The sequence below is a fragment of the Bidens hawaiensis genome, unplaced genomic scaffold (genome assembly GCF_021521415.1).
Source record: "Bidens hawaiensis isolate Kalapana, Puna unplaced genomic scaffold, B.hawaiensis_p1.1 tig00025785_1, whole genome shotgun sequence".
NCBI lineage: Eukaryota > Viridiplantae > Streptophyta > Magnoliopsida > Asterales > Asteraceae > Bidens > Bidens hawaiensis.
The window spans coordinates 267,297-286,550 of NW_027494130.1; the positions used below are offsets into that span (position 1 = coordinate 267,297).

At 39.7% G+C, this 19,254-nt stretch overlaps 1 protein-coding gene across 1 annotated transcript; it reads right to left on the minus strand.

Moving 5' to 3' along the window:
- Nucleotides 1-607: 607 nt before the first annotated feature.
- Nucleotides 608-15,789, minus strand: LOC143572268 (uncharacterized). Its single transcript, XM_077057472.1, has 2 exons — nt 15,655-15,789; nt 608-844 (listed from the first exon to the last, which is right to left on the minus strand). The coding sequence occupies exons 1-2, from the start codon at nt 15,787-15,789 to the stop codon at nt 608-610; spliced, it is 372 nt and encodes a 123-aa protein (XP_076913587.1).
- Nucleotides 15,790-19,254: the final 3,465 nt, after the last annotated feature.

Sequence of the window (19,254 nt, forward strand, 5' to 3'; positions counted from 1 at the left end):
TTTTTCCATTTTTTAATAGTTAATGTTAGTCTTAGAAATAATAGCTTCATTGATAGAATATTATAGTTAGAAAAATGGTTAAAGATGCTTAAACTTAAAAATATATTAAACATGTGGGATTATAATGACTCTTGTATATTATTCAGGGGTGTCTCAAATGTCTCAGTGATAATTCTATGATAAGCGTGTATGTTTATTTCTTGTATCTCCCTCCCTCAATGATTATATCCACAGGAACCCGAGTTTTAACTGGATGCCCATGCGCCCCACGGATCAGGCACACCTTTTTAAACTAACTTCATGTTAAGAAACCAAATATGCACCTTCAAAATCCTCAAGCCCAAAGTGAAACTTTTTTCATGAAGACTACAAATAGCATATTATGTTATGTACCCAAGAAAATAGAGAAGAGAATGACAAAATTACAGTCGATTTAGTTCAAAGAAACTTTGTGCAAGAATGGAAGGAACCATGACAAATCCACAAACGAATAACACAGAAGGTTTACCCTGTGCCTATATAACCAGTACACAAACAGGCTGCACGACACTGTCTTACATCTCATGTGACCTCAGGGTTGCTGTTTCTCTTGTCTTTGCTGCTGCGGTTACTGAACTTGGTTGTCTACATTTTCAATTGTAGCACTACTTGATGGTTTTGCTCCAGCAGACACGAGACTTTTAAACCAAGCAGGTTGTTGGAATTTAGGTCCGTTTCTGTTCGTACTGCCCGGGGAATCTGGAGATCCCGGGGCGGTATTGTTGGCATTGTTTGAACCGATGCCTGCAAGAAACCGATATGCCACTTTGCTAGCTGTCACATTCTCGGTTTTAGCTTGTCTGAACTATATTCATTTATAAAAAGATTAAAAAAAAAGTAAAGTTAGGTCGGCATAGAAACACTCAAAACTGTGACAATCGTCAATTTCAGGTTAACTCCGTTAACTCAACTCCGTCAATTCAAACTTAAAGATCATTGAATCTATAACGCACACCTTATAACATTTAAACTAGGGTTTAAATGACGCTTAACACTTACTACATGTGTAGTCTTTCGGGAATTGCACCGAAACGCAAACGGGTTGACGTAAACGATTAGTGAATAAACGAAAAACGTCAAAACAATAATTATGTGATATTTATGTGTTATGTGATTACATTGTTTAAGAAGTTAACTCAAGATGCAAACTAATTACTTTGGGCTAGTAAACTAACAATTTGAAGTGGAGGGACCTAGATGTAACATGATTATTATTAATAATATTATAAACCCTAGCCTCTCTTTCTCTCCTCTCCCTCTACCCCGATCGGACCCCCCCCCCCTCCCCCCTTGCTCACGGCTGCCGCCAATCACACACACACATACAAGCAAATTTTCAAGCTTTTGATTGAAGATTAAGGTGCTAGGAAGGTATAAACGACTATCCCTTGCATCCTTTATACTTAATTTCGATTTTTAATGGGTTAATTAAAAACCCTAGGGCCTATTTTTGTATATAAGTTGTGTTCATATGTCTTGTTTGATTTGATGATGTATTGATGATGATTTGATAACTAGAATGGATATTATTACATGTTAATTGTCGTGTCTTTGATTTTGAGATCAAATAAAAACCCTAACCATGTATGTATGGTGTAATTGATATGCATGGATAGTGGTTATGGTGTCTAGAGTGTTATATGAACGGATTATGGTCCATAGATAGTTAATATGTTGAGTTTGGATGCAAACAGTTTCTGGACAGATTGTGTTGTTGATGTTCAATTGACTGTAACGGGGTGTAAATGTGAAAATTGATTGAGATTATTGATACTACAGTAAACTAGGTTGAGTCTAGTTTCTAAAGAATATAAATTTGCAATTTTTGGACGTGTAAAAGTTAACCTTTATGATTTTACAAAAACGTTGTGCAAAGCTGAGTTGTTAGACCTGCTGTTAGGTTGTTTTGTAAATATTATATCTCATGAACTACGAGACCAATTGGGTTGGTTCCACTTCTGGAAGTTGACTTGTTGAGTTAGGAACCTAACCCAAGTGGTCTTGCAATTATTGGATTTTTCGTTTAACAGGAATTTCAAATAACATTCTGTTACGCATAAATTTGACTGTTATGAGTTTGTTGTGGTAAATTGATCATTGTGAGAAACATATGTGGAATAAAAATAAAATAAAATATGTTCTAGAAACCTAATACATGTATGCTTTTGTGATGATTTTTGGTAAATTAATTGAGATGCTATGATCGGTGGAATAGACTAGTTTTACAAGTATAATTCTGTCATTAAGAAAATAGTTGCTGAATTTTGTAAAAGTTGCATGAAACATGGTAATTGCTAATTAATTGTCGAGTTTTGACCAAATTGCCCTTGAGGGGAATGATTGCTAATTTATTGTCATGTGTTGACCAAATTGCCCTCACGGGGAGTAATTGCTAGTGATGTACATTATTAATACATGCCACGTAAATAATTTGCTCACACATGCAACGTATCACAGATGTACTTGTTAAAGTCACACACGATTCACAAACGAAACACGAAACATACTGTGTGCATAGGTATTATGTGCCGGGTCTAGAGACTCGATAATATTCCGACACTTAGAAAAATTCTCTTTGTTGTTTTAGAACGCTTGAGAGAGTTTTTCTGTGACGCGCATCTTGGTGATTTATTTTGGGAATACTTCGCAAACAGTAAGTTCACTTACCCCTTTTTAAACTGTTTTCAAATGCTTTTCACTAACATACTCCGAAAACGCTTTTAAGATTTTGTTAATATAGATTATATATCACTTGTAAAGACTAAGTGGCAAACGCAATAACTAAAGTCCTTCATTCACATCGAACCGTTTAATATTGGATAATAGCGAGTCATTGTTGAGTAGTACTACTGGGTTTGACAAACCCCACCCAACGCTAAACTCGACTGGAGGTCGAGTGGGTGTAATCTTGGCTAAACACATACCATGGTCGGGATAGACCTGGTGGCAAGGCAAATGATAAACAGTCAGCTTCGGTGTCGAACACTTAGTAATACTTGTTTTATAGGCTAGCTACCTATAGATATATAATTGACATAACACTATCTGGTAACGTAAAACGCTGAACGCAAAACGCTAAACGCAAAACGCTGAACGCAAACGCTAAACGCTTTATTTTATATAAACTTGTGAACTCACCAACCTCGTGTTGACACTTTTAGTATGTTATTCTCAGGTAGCCGTGGCGGGCGCGCGGTATAGGATCATGCATTATCTGAAACGCTTTTCTTTATGCAAACTGATTTTTAACTGTTGTTATGGGGTTTTAAGTCGTCCTGCGTGACACAACTTTTATCTTTTGGTTTTTACGCTTCCGCATTTATTTTCATTTAAACATTTTTATGGTTTGATTATAACTAATGATTCCGATCCTGTTAGTTCACACCCTTTAACGGTAAAACTCCGTTAGTGGATTTTGAGGGTGTGACAGATTGGTATCAAAGCCATTGGTTATAGCGAACTAGAAATTGCATGCATACTAGACTATAACCGCGACGACCCATTAGTTATAATAATACGCACTGCATATGTTTGTGTAGTCTTTGTTATCTTATCTCTTTACCTCTTTCACTCGTACGCGCGCATACACGGCTTACCTGTAGGGATGTCGACTCTACCATCATCCTCGTCCGATCAGATGACTCATGCTCATGGGAAAGAACCGCAGTTACCTACCGCATCGCCACCCCGAGTAGTCCCGGAACTCGAAGCTCCTGCACCGAAGAGGTACCGCTTATCCGGAGGCATGTGCGAAAACGAAGTTAGCTGGGATTGGTACCCTAATATGATTAGGCGTATGGTTTATCGCGAACGAGTTCCCCCGCTACCTCACCCGAACCATCCTGCTTACCCCAACACTCTACCACCCATAACCGAACCTGTGGAGCGAGTTCTCGCGGCTGTCGTTTCTAGTTTGGAGCGTGATGTGGGTTACATGCGCTATACGAGAGCTAACATTTCCGGACTGTTAAAAGATGGAACCGAGACTAAGGAGGAAATTTTCCGCCTGACAGCGGCAATGAAGGAAATCCAAGAGGCTAGTGATCATCAGATGAAGATTATGAGAAGGAGGCAAGCCGAGATGATAGACTTGCAAGAGCAACTCCAAGTAGCAAGGACCCGAACAGAAATAGCACTAGCAACGTTTTCTTATCATCCAGCCGCTTCATGATCCATACCAACCGGCGGCCACCATCATCCACCCGGTCAAGCAGTCATTGTTTCAAGATATAGGAGATATCTAGGATTATGTTCTCTACAATACTAGGTGGATGCTACTGTTTTATATGGTGTACGACTACAAAGGTTAGTGAAGATGCTACCGATGGACTAGACTACTTTCATAAAATCTTATACACATGCAAGGTTGCAAAGATCGGTAAGCGAACCCTAGGCGACCGACAGAGGAGTTGAGTGTACTTGGAGCAGTCGGAAAGTACTCGGACAAGGAAATGGCAGGAAGAAACGCTGGACACGGACGTGGTGACATCAACCTGACTGCAGCAAAACTCCAAACTCTGCTGAACGACCATGCGGCGGCCGCTCTAGCCGCACATGTCCAGAACCAAGCTGGAGGTCCAATAGGAACGTGTACCTTGACTACAAGCCCAGTACGTTTAAGGGCACTGTGGGAGCTATAGGCTTCCTGCGTTGGGCTGAGAAGGCCGAATCGGCGTTTGAGATGTGTAACTGTCCACCCGCCAGTAGGGTCAAATTTGCTGCTGGAACACTTGAAGATTCTGCCTCACTTGGTGGAATTCGAACGTACAGATTCTTGGATTGGAACTGGCTAACGCGATGAACTGGGAGGAGTTCAAAAACATGATGCGAGAAGAGTACTGTCCGAGAGAGGAGATTGCAAAGTTGGAATCCGAGTTTTGGTCATTGAAGATGGTGGGTTCAGAAATCGAAGCCTACACTACCCGTTCTCACGAGTTAGCTGTGATGTGTCCGCGGATGGTAGATCCGCCGAGTAAGAGAATTGAAATGTATATTGATGGGTTAGCACCACAGATTCAGGGCATGGTGACGTCTTCCAGACCAACCACGATTCAACAAGCGATCCGGTTAGCTCACAAACTGACGGATCAGGCAGTGACCCAAGGTGCGCTACCACCTAGAGGTTCAGTCCCTAAAGCCCGTGACAACCCGAACACTGACAACAACAACAGCAACAGCAACCCGAACAGCGGAAAGAGAAAGTTTGACAACACCAGATCCTCATCCTCGAACCCCCCACAGCAACACCACTACCGTAAGCCCGAATTCACCCGGAGTTTCAACCATCAGGGTCACAACAACATTAACAACGGTAGCGGGCAGGGTTTCGAGCGGCTATGCTGGTAGATATCCGAAGTGCAACAGGTGTAACTATCATCATGTTGGCCCGTGTGACCGTGTCAAGTGTCTGAGATGCGGAAAGATGGGTCACCAGGCAAAGGAATGTAGAGGAGACCTTGCGGAAAAGGGTGCTCCTAAACCACCCATGACAACCAAGGGATGTTTTAAGTGTGGACAAGAGTGACATTTTAAGAAAGACTGCCCTAAGCTGAAACAGAACGACAACAATGGAGGTAATGGAAGTGGCAGTGGTGGTGGAAACAATGGTAAAGGAAGGGCTTTTGTTATTGGGTCGGGTCAAGCCCGCAATGATCCGTACGTGGTGACTGGTAAGTTCCCTGTGAACGATTGTTTTGCTTCTGTATTGTTTGACACTGGAGCTGATAGGAGTTTTGTGTCGAAAGCCTTTAGCCAACTCTTAGACTTAACTCCAACCCCGTTAGATGCTAAGTTTCCTGTTGAATTAGCTGACGGTAAGACTATAGTAACGACTCATGTACTTGCGGGATGTAAGTTAAAACTGTCAGGTCATGTTTTTGATATCGACCTTATTCCTTTTACGCTTGATAGTTTCGATGTCGTGGTCGGCATGGACTGGTTATCCGAGAACCGAGCGGAGATTATATGTCACGACAAGATAGTCCACATTACTACCCCTTCCGGCGAGATCATTTCGATCCAGGGCGAGAAGAGCGGCATGACCACCAACGTCATCGCCCTCATGAAGGCACAGAAATATTTACGAAAGGGTCATCCGGCGATTTTAGCCCATATTGTCGAGAAACCCGCGGAGGAGAAACAAATCGAAGACATACCGATTGTGCGAGATTTTTCCAGAAGTCTTCCCGGAGAATTTGCCTGGACTCCCACCTATTCGACAAGTCGAGTTCCAAATCGAATTGACCCCCGGTGCAGCACCCATAGCACGAGCCCCGTATCGGCTCGCACCGGCGGAGCTTCAGGAATTGTCCACTAAGTTGCAAGATTTATTGGATAAAGGTTTTATCCGACCTAGCTCATCGCCATGGGGAGCCCCTGTCTTATTTGTCCGAAAGAAGGACGGGACTTTTCGCATGTGCATCGACTACCGGGAGTTGAACAAGGTGACGGTCAAGAACCGTTATCATTTACCCCGAATTGATGATCTGTTTGACCAGCTTCAAGGATCAAGTTATTACTCGAAGATCGATCTGCGGTCTGGTTACCATCAACTAAGAGTGCGCAAGGAAGATATTTCAAAGACGGCTTTCAGAACACGGTATGGTCACTACGAGTTTTCGGTTATGCCTTTTGGCTTGACCAACGCACCAGCCGTATTTATGGATCTCATGAATCGAGTATGCAAGGCGTACCTCGACAAGTTGTGATTGTATTTATCGATGATATTCTCGTCTACTCCAAGGACAAGGCTGACCACGAGGAACACTTAAGGGTAATTCTGGAATTATTGAAGAAGGAACAACTGTACGCAAAACTCTCGAAATGTGAGTTTTGGCTTCGCGAGGTTCACTTTTTAGGACATGTGATTAACGAGAACGGTATCCATGTCGATCCCGGTAAGGTAGAGGCCATCAAAAACTGGGAAGCACCTAAGACTCCGACTGAGGTGCGGCAATTCCTTGGGCTGGCCGGCTACTACCGGCGTTTCATCGAGGGAATTTCAAAGATTGCACAACCTCTCACCGCTTTGACTCACAAGGGTACTAAGTACAATTGGGGTGACGCGCAAGAATCCGCTTTTCAACTGTTGAAAACCAAACTATGTAGCGCCCCTATTCTAGCCCTCCCCGAGGGAACGGAGAATTTCGAGGTACACTGTGACGCATCGATACAAGGTCTCGGTTGTGTGCTGATGCAACTCGAGAAGGTTATAGCTTATGCCTCTCGACAACTACGGATTCACGAGAAGAACTACACGACCCATGACTTGGAACTCGGAGCTGTGGTGTTTGCCCTTAAGATATGGAGGCATTACTTGTACGGTACCAAGTTTACCATTTACACCGACCACAAGAGTCTCCAGCATATCTACGATCAGAAGGAGCTGAACATGCGACAGCGTCGTTGGGTCGAGCTGCTTAAAGATTATGATTGTGCCATCAAGTACCACCCTGGCAAGGCCAATGTAGTGGCCGACGCTCTCAGCAGAAAAGAAACAGATAAACCCAGGCGAGTGCGAGCATCACAACTCACGATTCATACCAACTTACCCGATCAGATTCGCGTTGCCCAACTCGAAGCTTTAAAAGATGATAATCTTCCATCAGAACTCATGCGGGGCATGAGCAAGCAACTTGAAACCAAATCGGACGGGGTCCGATATTTTGAAAACCGGATTTGGGTTCCACGATACGGAGAGTTGAGAACTCTAGTGATGGACGAAGCTCACAAGTCCCGATATTCCATCCACCCCGGCTCAGATAAAATGTACCATGACTTAAAGGTACTTTACTGGTGGCCAAACATGAAAGCCGACATTGCCACCTACGTGAGCAAATGCTTGACTTGTGTAAGAGTCAAAATAGAATATCAGAAACCATCTGGCCCGATACAACAACCGGAACTTCCAATGTGGAAATGAGAACATATTTCAATGGATTTTATCACGGGATTACCCAAAACACCGACGGGATGCGATACCATCTGGGTGATCGTTGACCGATTGACTAAGTCTGCACACTTCTTGGCGAATAAAGAATCGGACAAGATGGAAAGGCTGACTCGCATCTACATGAAGGAAGTAGTGTCTAGACACGGAGTGCATGTCTCAATCATTACTGATCGAGATTCTCGTTTCACTTCGCACTTTTGGAAGTCACTACAAAGCGCACTAGGCACCCGTCATGATATGAGCACAGCATACCATCCTCAGACGGATGGGCAAAGTGAACGAACTATTCAGACCTTGGAGGACATGTTGCGTGCATGCGTGTTGGATTTCGGAAAAAGTTGGGAACCTCACTTACCTTTGGTAGAATTCTCGTATAATAACAGCTACCACGCAAGTATTAAAGCAGCGCCGTTTGAAGCGTTGTACGGACGAAAGTGTCGATCACCTCTCTGCTCGGCAGAGGTGGGTGACAGCCAAATCACTGGTCCAGAACTAGTACTCGAAACTTCGGAAAAGTTTGTTCCAATCCGAAACCGCATGGCAGCAGCACGAGATCGCCAAAAGAGTTACGCCGACAAGCGCCGAAAACCTCTCGAATTTCAAGTGAACGACCAAGTATTACTCAAAGTCTCACCTTGGAAAGGTGTGGTTCGCTTTGGGAAGCGAAACAAACTCAACCCACGATACGTTGGTCCTTACCGGATCACGGAACGCGTTGGTCCGGTGGCGTACCGAATGGACCTACCAACGGAACTCAGTGGCGTACACAATGTATTCCATGTATCCAATTTGAAGAAATGCCTATCTGATGAAACCCAAGTAGTCCCTTTGGATGAACTGCAAATTGACGAACAATTACGCTTCATTGAAGAACCAGTCGAAGTTTTGGATTGGGAAACCAAAACACTCAAGCACAGCAAAATTCCAATTGTTAAGGTTCGAGACGTGGACCGGAGTTCACGTGGGAATGCGAGGATCAAATGATGAAAAAGTATCCTCACCTTTTTAAAGGGCTGACCAAACACAGAAAACCGCGAAACCCGACAAACCGTCAGAAATCACCGGAGGTATGAATTAAATTTCGGGACGAAATTTCTTTCTACTAGGGGATGATATGACAAACTGAAAATTCTTCTTACTTTTTCAGACACTCATCACGACTTGACTCAAATTTTCGGGATGAAAATTCTTTAACATGGGAATGATGTGACAATCGTCAATTTCAGGTTAACTCCGTTAACTCAACTCCGTCAATTCAAACTTAAAGATCATTGAATCTATAACGCACACCTTATTACATTTAAACTAGGGTTTAAATGACGCTTAACACTTACTACATGTGTAGTCTTTCGGGAATTGCACCGAAACGCAAATGAGTTAACGCAAACGATTAGTGAATAAACGAAAAACGTCAAAACAATAATTATGTGATATTTATGTGTTAGGCTTATGTGTTATGTGATTACATTGTTTAAGAAGTTAACTCAAGATGCAAACTAATTACTTTGGGCAAGTAAACTAACAATTTGAAGTGGAGGGACCTAGATGTAACATGATTATTATTAATAATATTATAAACCCTAGCCTCTCTTTCTCTCCTCTCCCTCTACCCCGATCGGACCCCCCTCCCCCTTGCTCACGGCTGCCGCCAATCACACACACACATACAAGCAAATTTTCAAGCTTTTGATTGAAGATTAAGGTGCTAGGAAGGTATAAACGACTATCCCTTGCATCCTTTATACTTAATTTCGATTTTTAATGGGTTAATTAAAAACCCTAGGGCCTATTTTTGTATATAAGTTGTGTTCATATGTCTTGTTTGATTTGATGATGTATTGATGATGATTTGATAACTAGAATGGATATTATTACATGTTAATTGTTGTGTCTTTGATTTTGAGATCAAATAAAAACCCTAACCATGTATGTATGGTGTAATTGATATGCATGGATAGTGGTTATGGTGTCTAGAGTATTATATGAACGGATTATGGTCCATAGATAGTTAATATGTTGAGTTTGGATGCAAACAGTTTCTGGACAGATTGTGTTGTTGATGTTCAATTGACTGTAACGGGGTGTAAATGTGAAAATTTATTGAGATTATTGATACTACAGTAAACTAGGTTGAGTCTAGTTTCTAAAGAATATAAATTTGCAATTTTTGGACGTGTAAAAGTTAAACTTTATGATTTTACAAAAACATTGTGCAAAGCTGAGTTGTTAGACCTGCTGTTAGGTTGTTTTGTAAATATTATATCTCATGAACTACGAGACCAATTGGGTTGGTTCCACTTCTGGAAGTTGACTTGTTGAGTTAGGAACCTAACCCAAGTGGTCTTGCAATTATTGGATTTTTCGTTTAACAGGAATTTCAAATAACATTCTGTTACGCATAAATTTGACTGTTATGAGTTTGCTGTGGTAAATTGATCATTGTGAGAAACATATGTGGAATAAATATAAAATAAAATATGTTCTGGAAACCTAATACATGTATGTTTTTGTGATGATTTTTGGTAAATTAATTGAGATGCTATGATCGGTGGAATAGACTAGTTTTATAAGTATAATTCTGTCATTAAGAAAATAGTTGCTGAATTTTGTAAAAGTTGCATGAAACATGGTAATTGCTAATTAATTGTCGAGTTTTGACCAAATTGCCCTTGAGGGGAATGATTGCTAATTAATTGTCATGTGTTGACCAAATTGCCCTCACGGGGAGTAATTGCTAGTGATGTACATTATTAATACATGCCACGTAAATAATTTGCTCACACATGCAACGTATCACAGATGTACTTGTTAAAGTCACACACGATTCACAAACGAAACGCGAAACATACTGTGTGCATAGGTATTATGTGCCGGGTCTAGAGACTCGATAATATTCCGACACTTAGAAAAATTCTCTTTGTTGTTTTAGAACGCTTGAGAGAGTTTTTCTGTGACGCGCATCTTGGTGATTTATTTTGGGAATACTTCGCAAACAGTAAGTTCACTTACCCCTTTTTAAACTGTTTTCAAACGCTTTTCACTAACATACTCCGAAAACGCTTTTAAGATTTTGTTAATATAGATTATATATCACTTGTAAAGACTAAGTGGCAAACGCAATAACTAAAGTCCTTCATTCACATCGAACCGTTTAATATTGGATAATAGCGAGTCATTGTTGAGTAGTACTACTGGGTTTGACAAACCCCACCCAACGCTAAACTCGACTGGAGGTCGAGTGGGTGTAATCTTGGCTAAACACATACCATGGTCGGGATAGACCTGGTGGCAAGGCAAATGATAAACAGTCAGCTTCGGTGTCGAACACTTAGTAATACTTGTTTTATAGGCTAGCTACCTATAGATATATAATTGACATAACACTATCTGGTAACGCAAAACGCTAAACGCAAAACGTTGAACGCAAACGCTAAACGCTTTATTTTATATAAACTTGTGAACTCACCAACCCCGTGTTGACACTTTTAGTATGTTATTCTCAGGTAGCCGAGGCGGGCGCGCGGTATAGGATCATGCATTATCTGAAACGCTTTTGTTTATGCAAACTGATTTTTAACTGTTGTTATGGGGTTTTAAGTCGTTCTGCGTGACGCAACTTTTATCTTTTGGTTTTTACGCTTCCGCACTTATTTTCATTTAAACATTTTTATGGTTTGATTATAACTAATGATTCCGATCCTGTTAGTTCACACCCTTTAACGGTAAAACTCCGTTAGTGGATTTTGAGGGTTTGACATATTGGTATCAAAGCCATTGGTTATAGCGAACTAGAAATTGCATGCATACTAGACTATAACCGCGACGACCCATTAGTTATAATAATACACACTGCATATGTTTGTGTATTCTTTGTTATCTTATCTCTTTACCTCTTTCACTCGTACGCGCGCATACACGGCTTACCTGTAGGGATGTCGACTCTACCATCATCCTCGTCCGATCAGATGACTCATGCTCATGGGAAAGAACCGCAGTTACCTACCGCATCGCCACCCCGAGTAGTCCCGGAACTCGAAGCTCCCGCACCGAAGAGGTACCGCTTATCCGTAGGTATGTGCGAAAACGAAGTTAGCTGGGATTGGTACCCTAATATGATTAGGCGTATGGTTTATCGCGAACGAGTTCCCCCGCTACCTCACCCGAACCATCCTGCTTACCCCAACACTCTACCACCCATAACCGAACCTGTGGAGCGAGTTCTCGCGGCTGTCGTTTCTTGTTTGGAGCGTGATGTGGGTTACATGCGCTATACGAGAGCTAACGTTTCCGGACTGTTAAAAGATGGAACCGAGACTAAGGAGGAAATTTTCCGCCTGACAGCGGCAATGAAGGAAATGCAAGAGGCTAGTGATCATCAGATGAAGATTATGAGAAGGAGGCAAGCCGAGATGATAGACTTGCAAGAGCAACTCCAAGTAGCAAGGACCCGAACAAAAATAGCACTAGCAACGTTTTCTTATCATTCAGCCGCTTCATGATCCATACCAACTGGCGGCCACCATCATCCACCCGGTCAAGCAGTCATTGTTTCAAGATATAGGAGATATCTAGGATTATGTTCTCTACAATACTAGGTGGATGCTACTGTTTTATATGGTGTACGACTACAAAGGTTAGTGAAGATGCTACCGATGGACTAGACTACTTTCATAAAATCTTATACACATGCAAGGTTGCAAAGATCGGTAAGCGAACCCTAGGCGACCGACAGAGGAGTTGAGTGTACTTGGAGCAGTCGGAAAGTACTCGGACAAGGAAATGGCAGGAAGAAACGCTGGACACGGACGTGGTGACATCAACCTGACGCTGGACACAAACTTGGTAGCCGGATCGAACCGTTGACACTGACCATTCTCGGTTAGACAAATCAAATAAAACATTGTTTGTGTTCATGAATCGTTCACGAACAAGTTCATTTCCTTAATGAAGGAACACGAACAAGAAACTTCATTCGGTTTAGCTGCTCGTGAACCATTCACTTATCTTTATCTGATAAAAGATTAATAGACGAACATGAACAATGCCTTGTTCGGTTCGTTTACAGCCCTAGCCACAAGAGTAATGACTACCAAAGGATCATCAACAAGGTAATTCATCTGATAAATGTCCAATTATAGGTCAAACCATGTACCAGTTAATCACTAATATTACTCATTGTGTATGGACTGTTACAAAGAGCTTTCTTTCCCAAATTCATGATCTTTCACAACTATCCTAAGGGATAACTAAGTTCAACATTACTTGATGCAAATGCACTCAGATTCAAACCAATACTTCAGTCACTACTCACTAATCAACTCTAAAATTTAGTAAAAGCAAGTAAAATAGATAAATCTAGAAACCTAAAAATTAACACATTCAATAAACAATACAATAAACAAAAACTAACAATAAGAACCAAAATTGAAACCCTAAATCATTACAACACTAGCCTAATTACAGCAACATACAGAAATACTTGAACGGCACTGTGAAATAAAGCCGCCGACTAGTCGGTAGTCAAGGTCAACTGACTAATTTTTAGCTAATCGGCTAAATTAGTCGCTAGTCGGTCCACATCGCCGCAACGGATCTAGTAGGACCAAATTGCCACTAGTCGGACCAAATCACCGTCTAATTTCCAGCCAAACACTGTAAATTACTTAATTACATATATATATATATATATATATTCTAATTTGATTAATCCGGTGCCACAACTGCCTACTAGCGCCTAGCAAGTTCTACAACACTGCTTCATACCAATCATATCTCTACTTAAGTCATTAATCAACTCTACGATTAAGTAAACACGATGAATCTAGAAACCTAAAACCAAAACATCAAATTAACTAACTATATGAACCGAAATTGAAACCCTAGATCGTTAGCATATGTGCCTAATCACAGTAACATATAGAACTAGTCGGTAGTCAGGTTCAACCGACTAATTTTCTGCTATTCGGCTAAATTAGTCGTTAGTCGGTCCAAATCGCCCCTAGTCGAGTCTAGTTGGACCAAGTCGGTCATAGTCAGACCAAATTGCACTACTCGGACCAAATTACTTGCTGTAAATTACTAAATTACATATAAACATGTGTGTGTACATATATATAATATAAATTACATATAAACATTCCAATTCGATTAATTGCTAGTCAGTACCACACCAGGCGCCTAGCAAGTTCTACAACACTGCATCATGCAAATGTACTGAGATTCAAACCAATCATATCTTTCCTACAATCATTACAACACGAGCCTAATTACAGTAACATACAGAAATACTTGAACGCCGCTGTGAAAAATGCCGCCAATTAGTCGCTAGTCGGTCCTAACGGGTCTAGTTGGACCAAATCGCCGCCAATTTTCAGCCAAACTCTGTAAATTACTAAATTACATATAAACATGTATATATATAAAATATAAATTACATATAAAAATTCCAATTTGATTAATCGCTAGTCACTACCACACCGGCCGACAGGCGCCTACTCGCATAGCAAGTTCTACAACACTGCTTGATGCAAATGTACTGAGATTCAAACCAATCATATCTCTACTATAGTCATTAATCAACTCTACGATTCAGTAAACAATATGAATCTAGAAACCTAAAATCAAAACATCAAATTAACTAACTATATGAACCGAAATTGAAACCCTAAATTGTTAGCATATGAGCCTAATCAATGTAACATACAGAACTAGTCGGTAGTCATGTTCAACCGACTAATTTTTTGCTAATCGGCTAAATTAGTCACAAGTAGGACGTCCAAATCGCCCCTAGTCGGGTCTAGTTGGACCAAGTCGGTCATAGTCAGACCAAATTGCACTACTCGGACCAAATTACTGGCTAATTTCCATCCAAACTCTGTAAATTACTTAAATACATATAAACGTGTGTGTACATATATAAAATATAAATTACATATAAACATTCCAATTCGATTAATCGCTAGTCAGTACCACACTAGACGCCTAGCAAGTAGCAAGTTCTACAACACTGCGTCATGCAAATGTACTGAGATTCAAACCAGTCATATCTCTACTACAATCATTAATCAACTCTACTATTTAACCTTTTATTATACTCTCGTACTATTAACCTTTTGCAATTTACAAAACACTAACAATTGTAGCAAGTAGGAACTGATTAAGACTTAAAAGTTAAAACACTAACACTAACTCTAACTCTAAAATTGACAATTAAGACTTATTAAACTAATATGGGGAAAATCAGTGATATATCGGTTAAATAACGGTCCAATATCAGTCAAATATCGGTTAATATCGCCGATAATATCGGGAACGATATTTTGCACTGATATTTTACCAAGGGACCGATCTATCGATGATACATCGGTGATATCGACTCCATAGGTGACTGTGTACATATATAAAATATAAATTACATATAAAAATTCCAATTCGATTAATCCGGTGCCACAACTGCCGACTAGCGCCTAGTGAGTTCTACTGCCTGATGCAAATGTACTGAGATTCAAACAATCATGTACATCTCTACTACAATCATATTCATTAAACAATATGAATCTAGAAAGTAGAAACCAAACATTCAATTAACTAACCGTAATGAAACCCTAGATGGTTGGCATATTAATTAATCTAATCTAATTAGTGTAAAACATATATATAAATACCTGAACGGCACTATGAAAAATGCCACCGACACCGATACCGTCTTTGAAAATCCGGTTGATCTGAAGGATGGCGTTGTTAGTGTTATATGAACCACTGTTTGTGACGTCATATACATGGAGTACAACCTCTGTCATCTTTGAACTTGATAGATTTACAAACCCTAACAAGTTGTTTGAATTGAAATGAAATTGATTAGAAATAGAAAGAAGACGTCATGATGACGATGAGTAGTGTGTTTAATTCTGTTGCAGCGTCACGAGTACAAACGTGGGTCAATAATTAGTAAAAGCGAAAGGAATGGATTGTACCGTTACTTATAGATTCCTTAATTTTTTCTATTTGTTTTAGACTTTGTATATTAATTAATACTAGACGAGTGCCCGTCCGATGCAGCGGGAAATACAGGCCTTAATAATCACGTAAGAGATTTTTGGGTGCTCATCGTTCCATTTAAACCATGAATTAAGAATTCTTATTTTAAACTCAATTTAGTAGCGAAGTACAAAAGAAACCGAAATCTAACCATTGTTAATCGTTTGTTTTTGTTGGGTTATAATTTTCAACGGTTTGGTTTCAGTTTTCGATGACAAAAAACGACTTGGCTCACGGCTTAGTTTAAAACCATCAAAACCGGACCACAAACGACTACACGTAAGATTTTTTTTTTAACTGAAAACAAACTATGACAATATCATACTCAAATTAAAAAGAATTAAATGCTTGTTTTTATAATGCAGTTTATTTAAAAAAATATTAACGTATGAAAAAATTATGACCGGTTAAAAATCGTGGAGGAATTTGGGTTAAAAGTGAAATTATAAATAATATATAGTTAAAAGATGGGGGATCAAAGTGGTAACTATTCTTTAAATTTCCAAATGTTGATTAAAGTTGAGGGGGTATTGTTGTAAATAATTTGAAGAAATATGAAAGAAACGTAAAATTTAGTGTTAGAATGTCTATTATGCCCCTATTTAAGGTTGTACAATGTGTTTGAAAATTTGTAAATTACTTAAAATTATGTGTCTTAATTTGCCCATGGGTAGTACATTATATATAGTATAGATTTGCTTTTTATTTGATATTTTTGAATATTCAGTTTAGAAAGAATCAAAGGAGACTAGTTGCTAATGTCATATTGTCATGGTTGTTAATCATCAGGTCAGTTTTGTCTCTCTCATTTTTCCTCACTCTTTAACGAGCGATATGGATCATTCCTCTCATTCTTCACCATTCTACTATTTAATATTATAAACTACTGAAAAAGAAAAAAAATTGATTGGTCACTGACTAGCGTGACCATGGTGAGTGGTCTCGTGTCACTATTGAAACGAAGAAAAGGGAGGGGGCAAGGGGTGTTTACTGGCCTCATTTGATTGAGGGCGCTACCGCGTAGGACCAGTGGGGGTTGCCTGTTGATTCATACCCACTGGCCTAATGTGGTGTGCTGGTAGAAAATATGGGGTTCTTCGATGGAGATTCGGGTCGATCCTCACAGACAATACTTTGGGGAGTGCATGAGTGGCTCAATAAAAGAAGAGTGTCATATTTGTGATCTCCAGTTAGATCATGAGGGCGTCTGGATTTTACCACAAGTAGGCCTTAGGGCGGGTGAGTTTTCCTTGAACTGGTGATAACTTTGAAGCATTTAAGGGCTCCGTACAACTAGGTTGAGTCAGCTAATGGTTGTGTTTGCCATTGAGTCACCTCGTAAAAAGGTATCTAGATAATTCTTTTATTTGTTGACCTTTTTAGGTTGGTAATGGTATAGTTAGGTTGTGGTCTTAGTCCTTTAGACTTTAGAAACTAGTCAAATCACACTTTTGAAGTGTTGGTTATTAATTTCTATTAATAATAAGTACCACATTTGGTTTTTGTTATAATTAGGCACTAGGATAACTTTCTATTAAATAACTATTTGTCACACCCTCAAAATCCACTAACGGAGTTTTACCGTCAGAGGGTGTGAACTAACATGATCGGATTCATTAGTTATAATCAAACCATAAAACAAAGTCTTCAAACCACGAAAACTTTTACGAGTAATTAAATGCGGAAGCGTAAAAACCATAAAATAAATGTTGCGTCACGCAGGACGACTTAAATCCAATGATAACAGTTTTAAAATAGTTTGCATAACAAAAGCGTTTTCAAGCAATGCATGATCCTATACCGCGCGCCCGCCTCGGCTACATGAGAATAACATACTAAAAGTGTCAACACGGGGTTGGTGAGTTCACAAGTTTATATCAATAAAGCGTTACGTTTGCGTTCAGCGTTTTGCGTTAAGCGTTTTGCGTTACCAGATAGTGTTAAATCAATTATATATCGATAGGTAGCTAGCCTATACAACAAGTATTACTAAGTGTTCGACACCGAAGCTGACTGTTTATCAAGTGCCTTGCCACCAGGTCATCCAGACCATGGTATGTGTTAGCCAAAATTACACCCGCTCGACCTCCAGTCGAGTTTAGCGTTGGGTGGGGTTTGTCAAACCCAGTAGTACTACTCAACAGTGACTCGCTATTATCCAAATATTAACCGGTTCGATGTGTAGGACTTCAATTGTTTCGTTTTCCACTTAGCCTTTACAAGTGATATATAATTTACTAACAAAATCTTAAATGCGTTTTTCGGAGTATGTTATCTCCCCCAAGTGAAAAGCGTTTAAAACAGTTTAAAGGGGTAAGTGAAACTCACTGTTTGCGAAGAATTTCCCAAAACAAGTAACCAAGTGATGCGCGTCACAGAAAACTCTCACTAGCGTTCTATAACAACAAGGAGATTTTCTAAGAATCGGAGCTATTATCGAGTCTCTAGACCCGACACATAATTCCTAAGCACAAAATACGTTTCGTGTTTCGTTTGTGAATCGTGTGTGTATTAACAAGCATATTTGTGATACGTTACACTTGTGAGTAACTACTTACGTGTCAAGTGTTAATTTGTACGTATCTAGCAATTATTCCCCGCAAGGGCAATTTGGTCAAAACATAACAATTAACTAGCAATTAGCACTTTTCATGCATTTTCACAAAGTTCAGCAGCTAACTCTACCAAGACATAATTCTACTAGTAAAGATTACTCTAATTCACAGATCACAACTCATCAATTAATTCATCAAAAATCACCACAAGAGCATACATGTGTTAGGTTTCCAGAACATATTTTTTTGTATTTTTATTCCACATATTTTTCTCACAATGACCATTTTACTACAGCAAACTCACAACAGTCAAATTCATGCGCAACAGAATGTTATTTGAAATTCCCGTTAAATGAAAAATCCAACAAATGCAAGACCAATTGGGTTAGGTTCTTAACTCAACAAGTTAACTTCCATAAGTGGAACCAACCCATTTGGTCTTGTGGTTCATGAGATATAATATTTACAAGACAACCTAACAGCAGGTCTCACAATTCAGATTTGCACAACGTTTTTGTAAAATCATAAAAGTTAACTTTTACACGTCCAAAAATTGCAAATTTATATTCTTTAGAAACTAGACTCGGCCTAGTTTACTGTAGTATCAATTATCTCGACCAATTTTCACATTCACACCCCGTTACAGTCAATTGAACATCAATAACACAATCT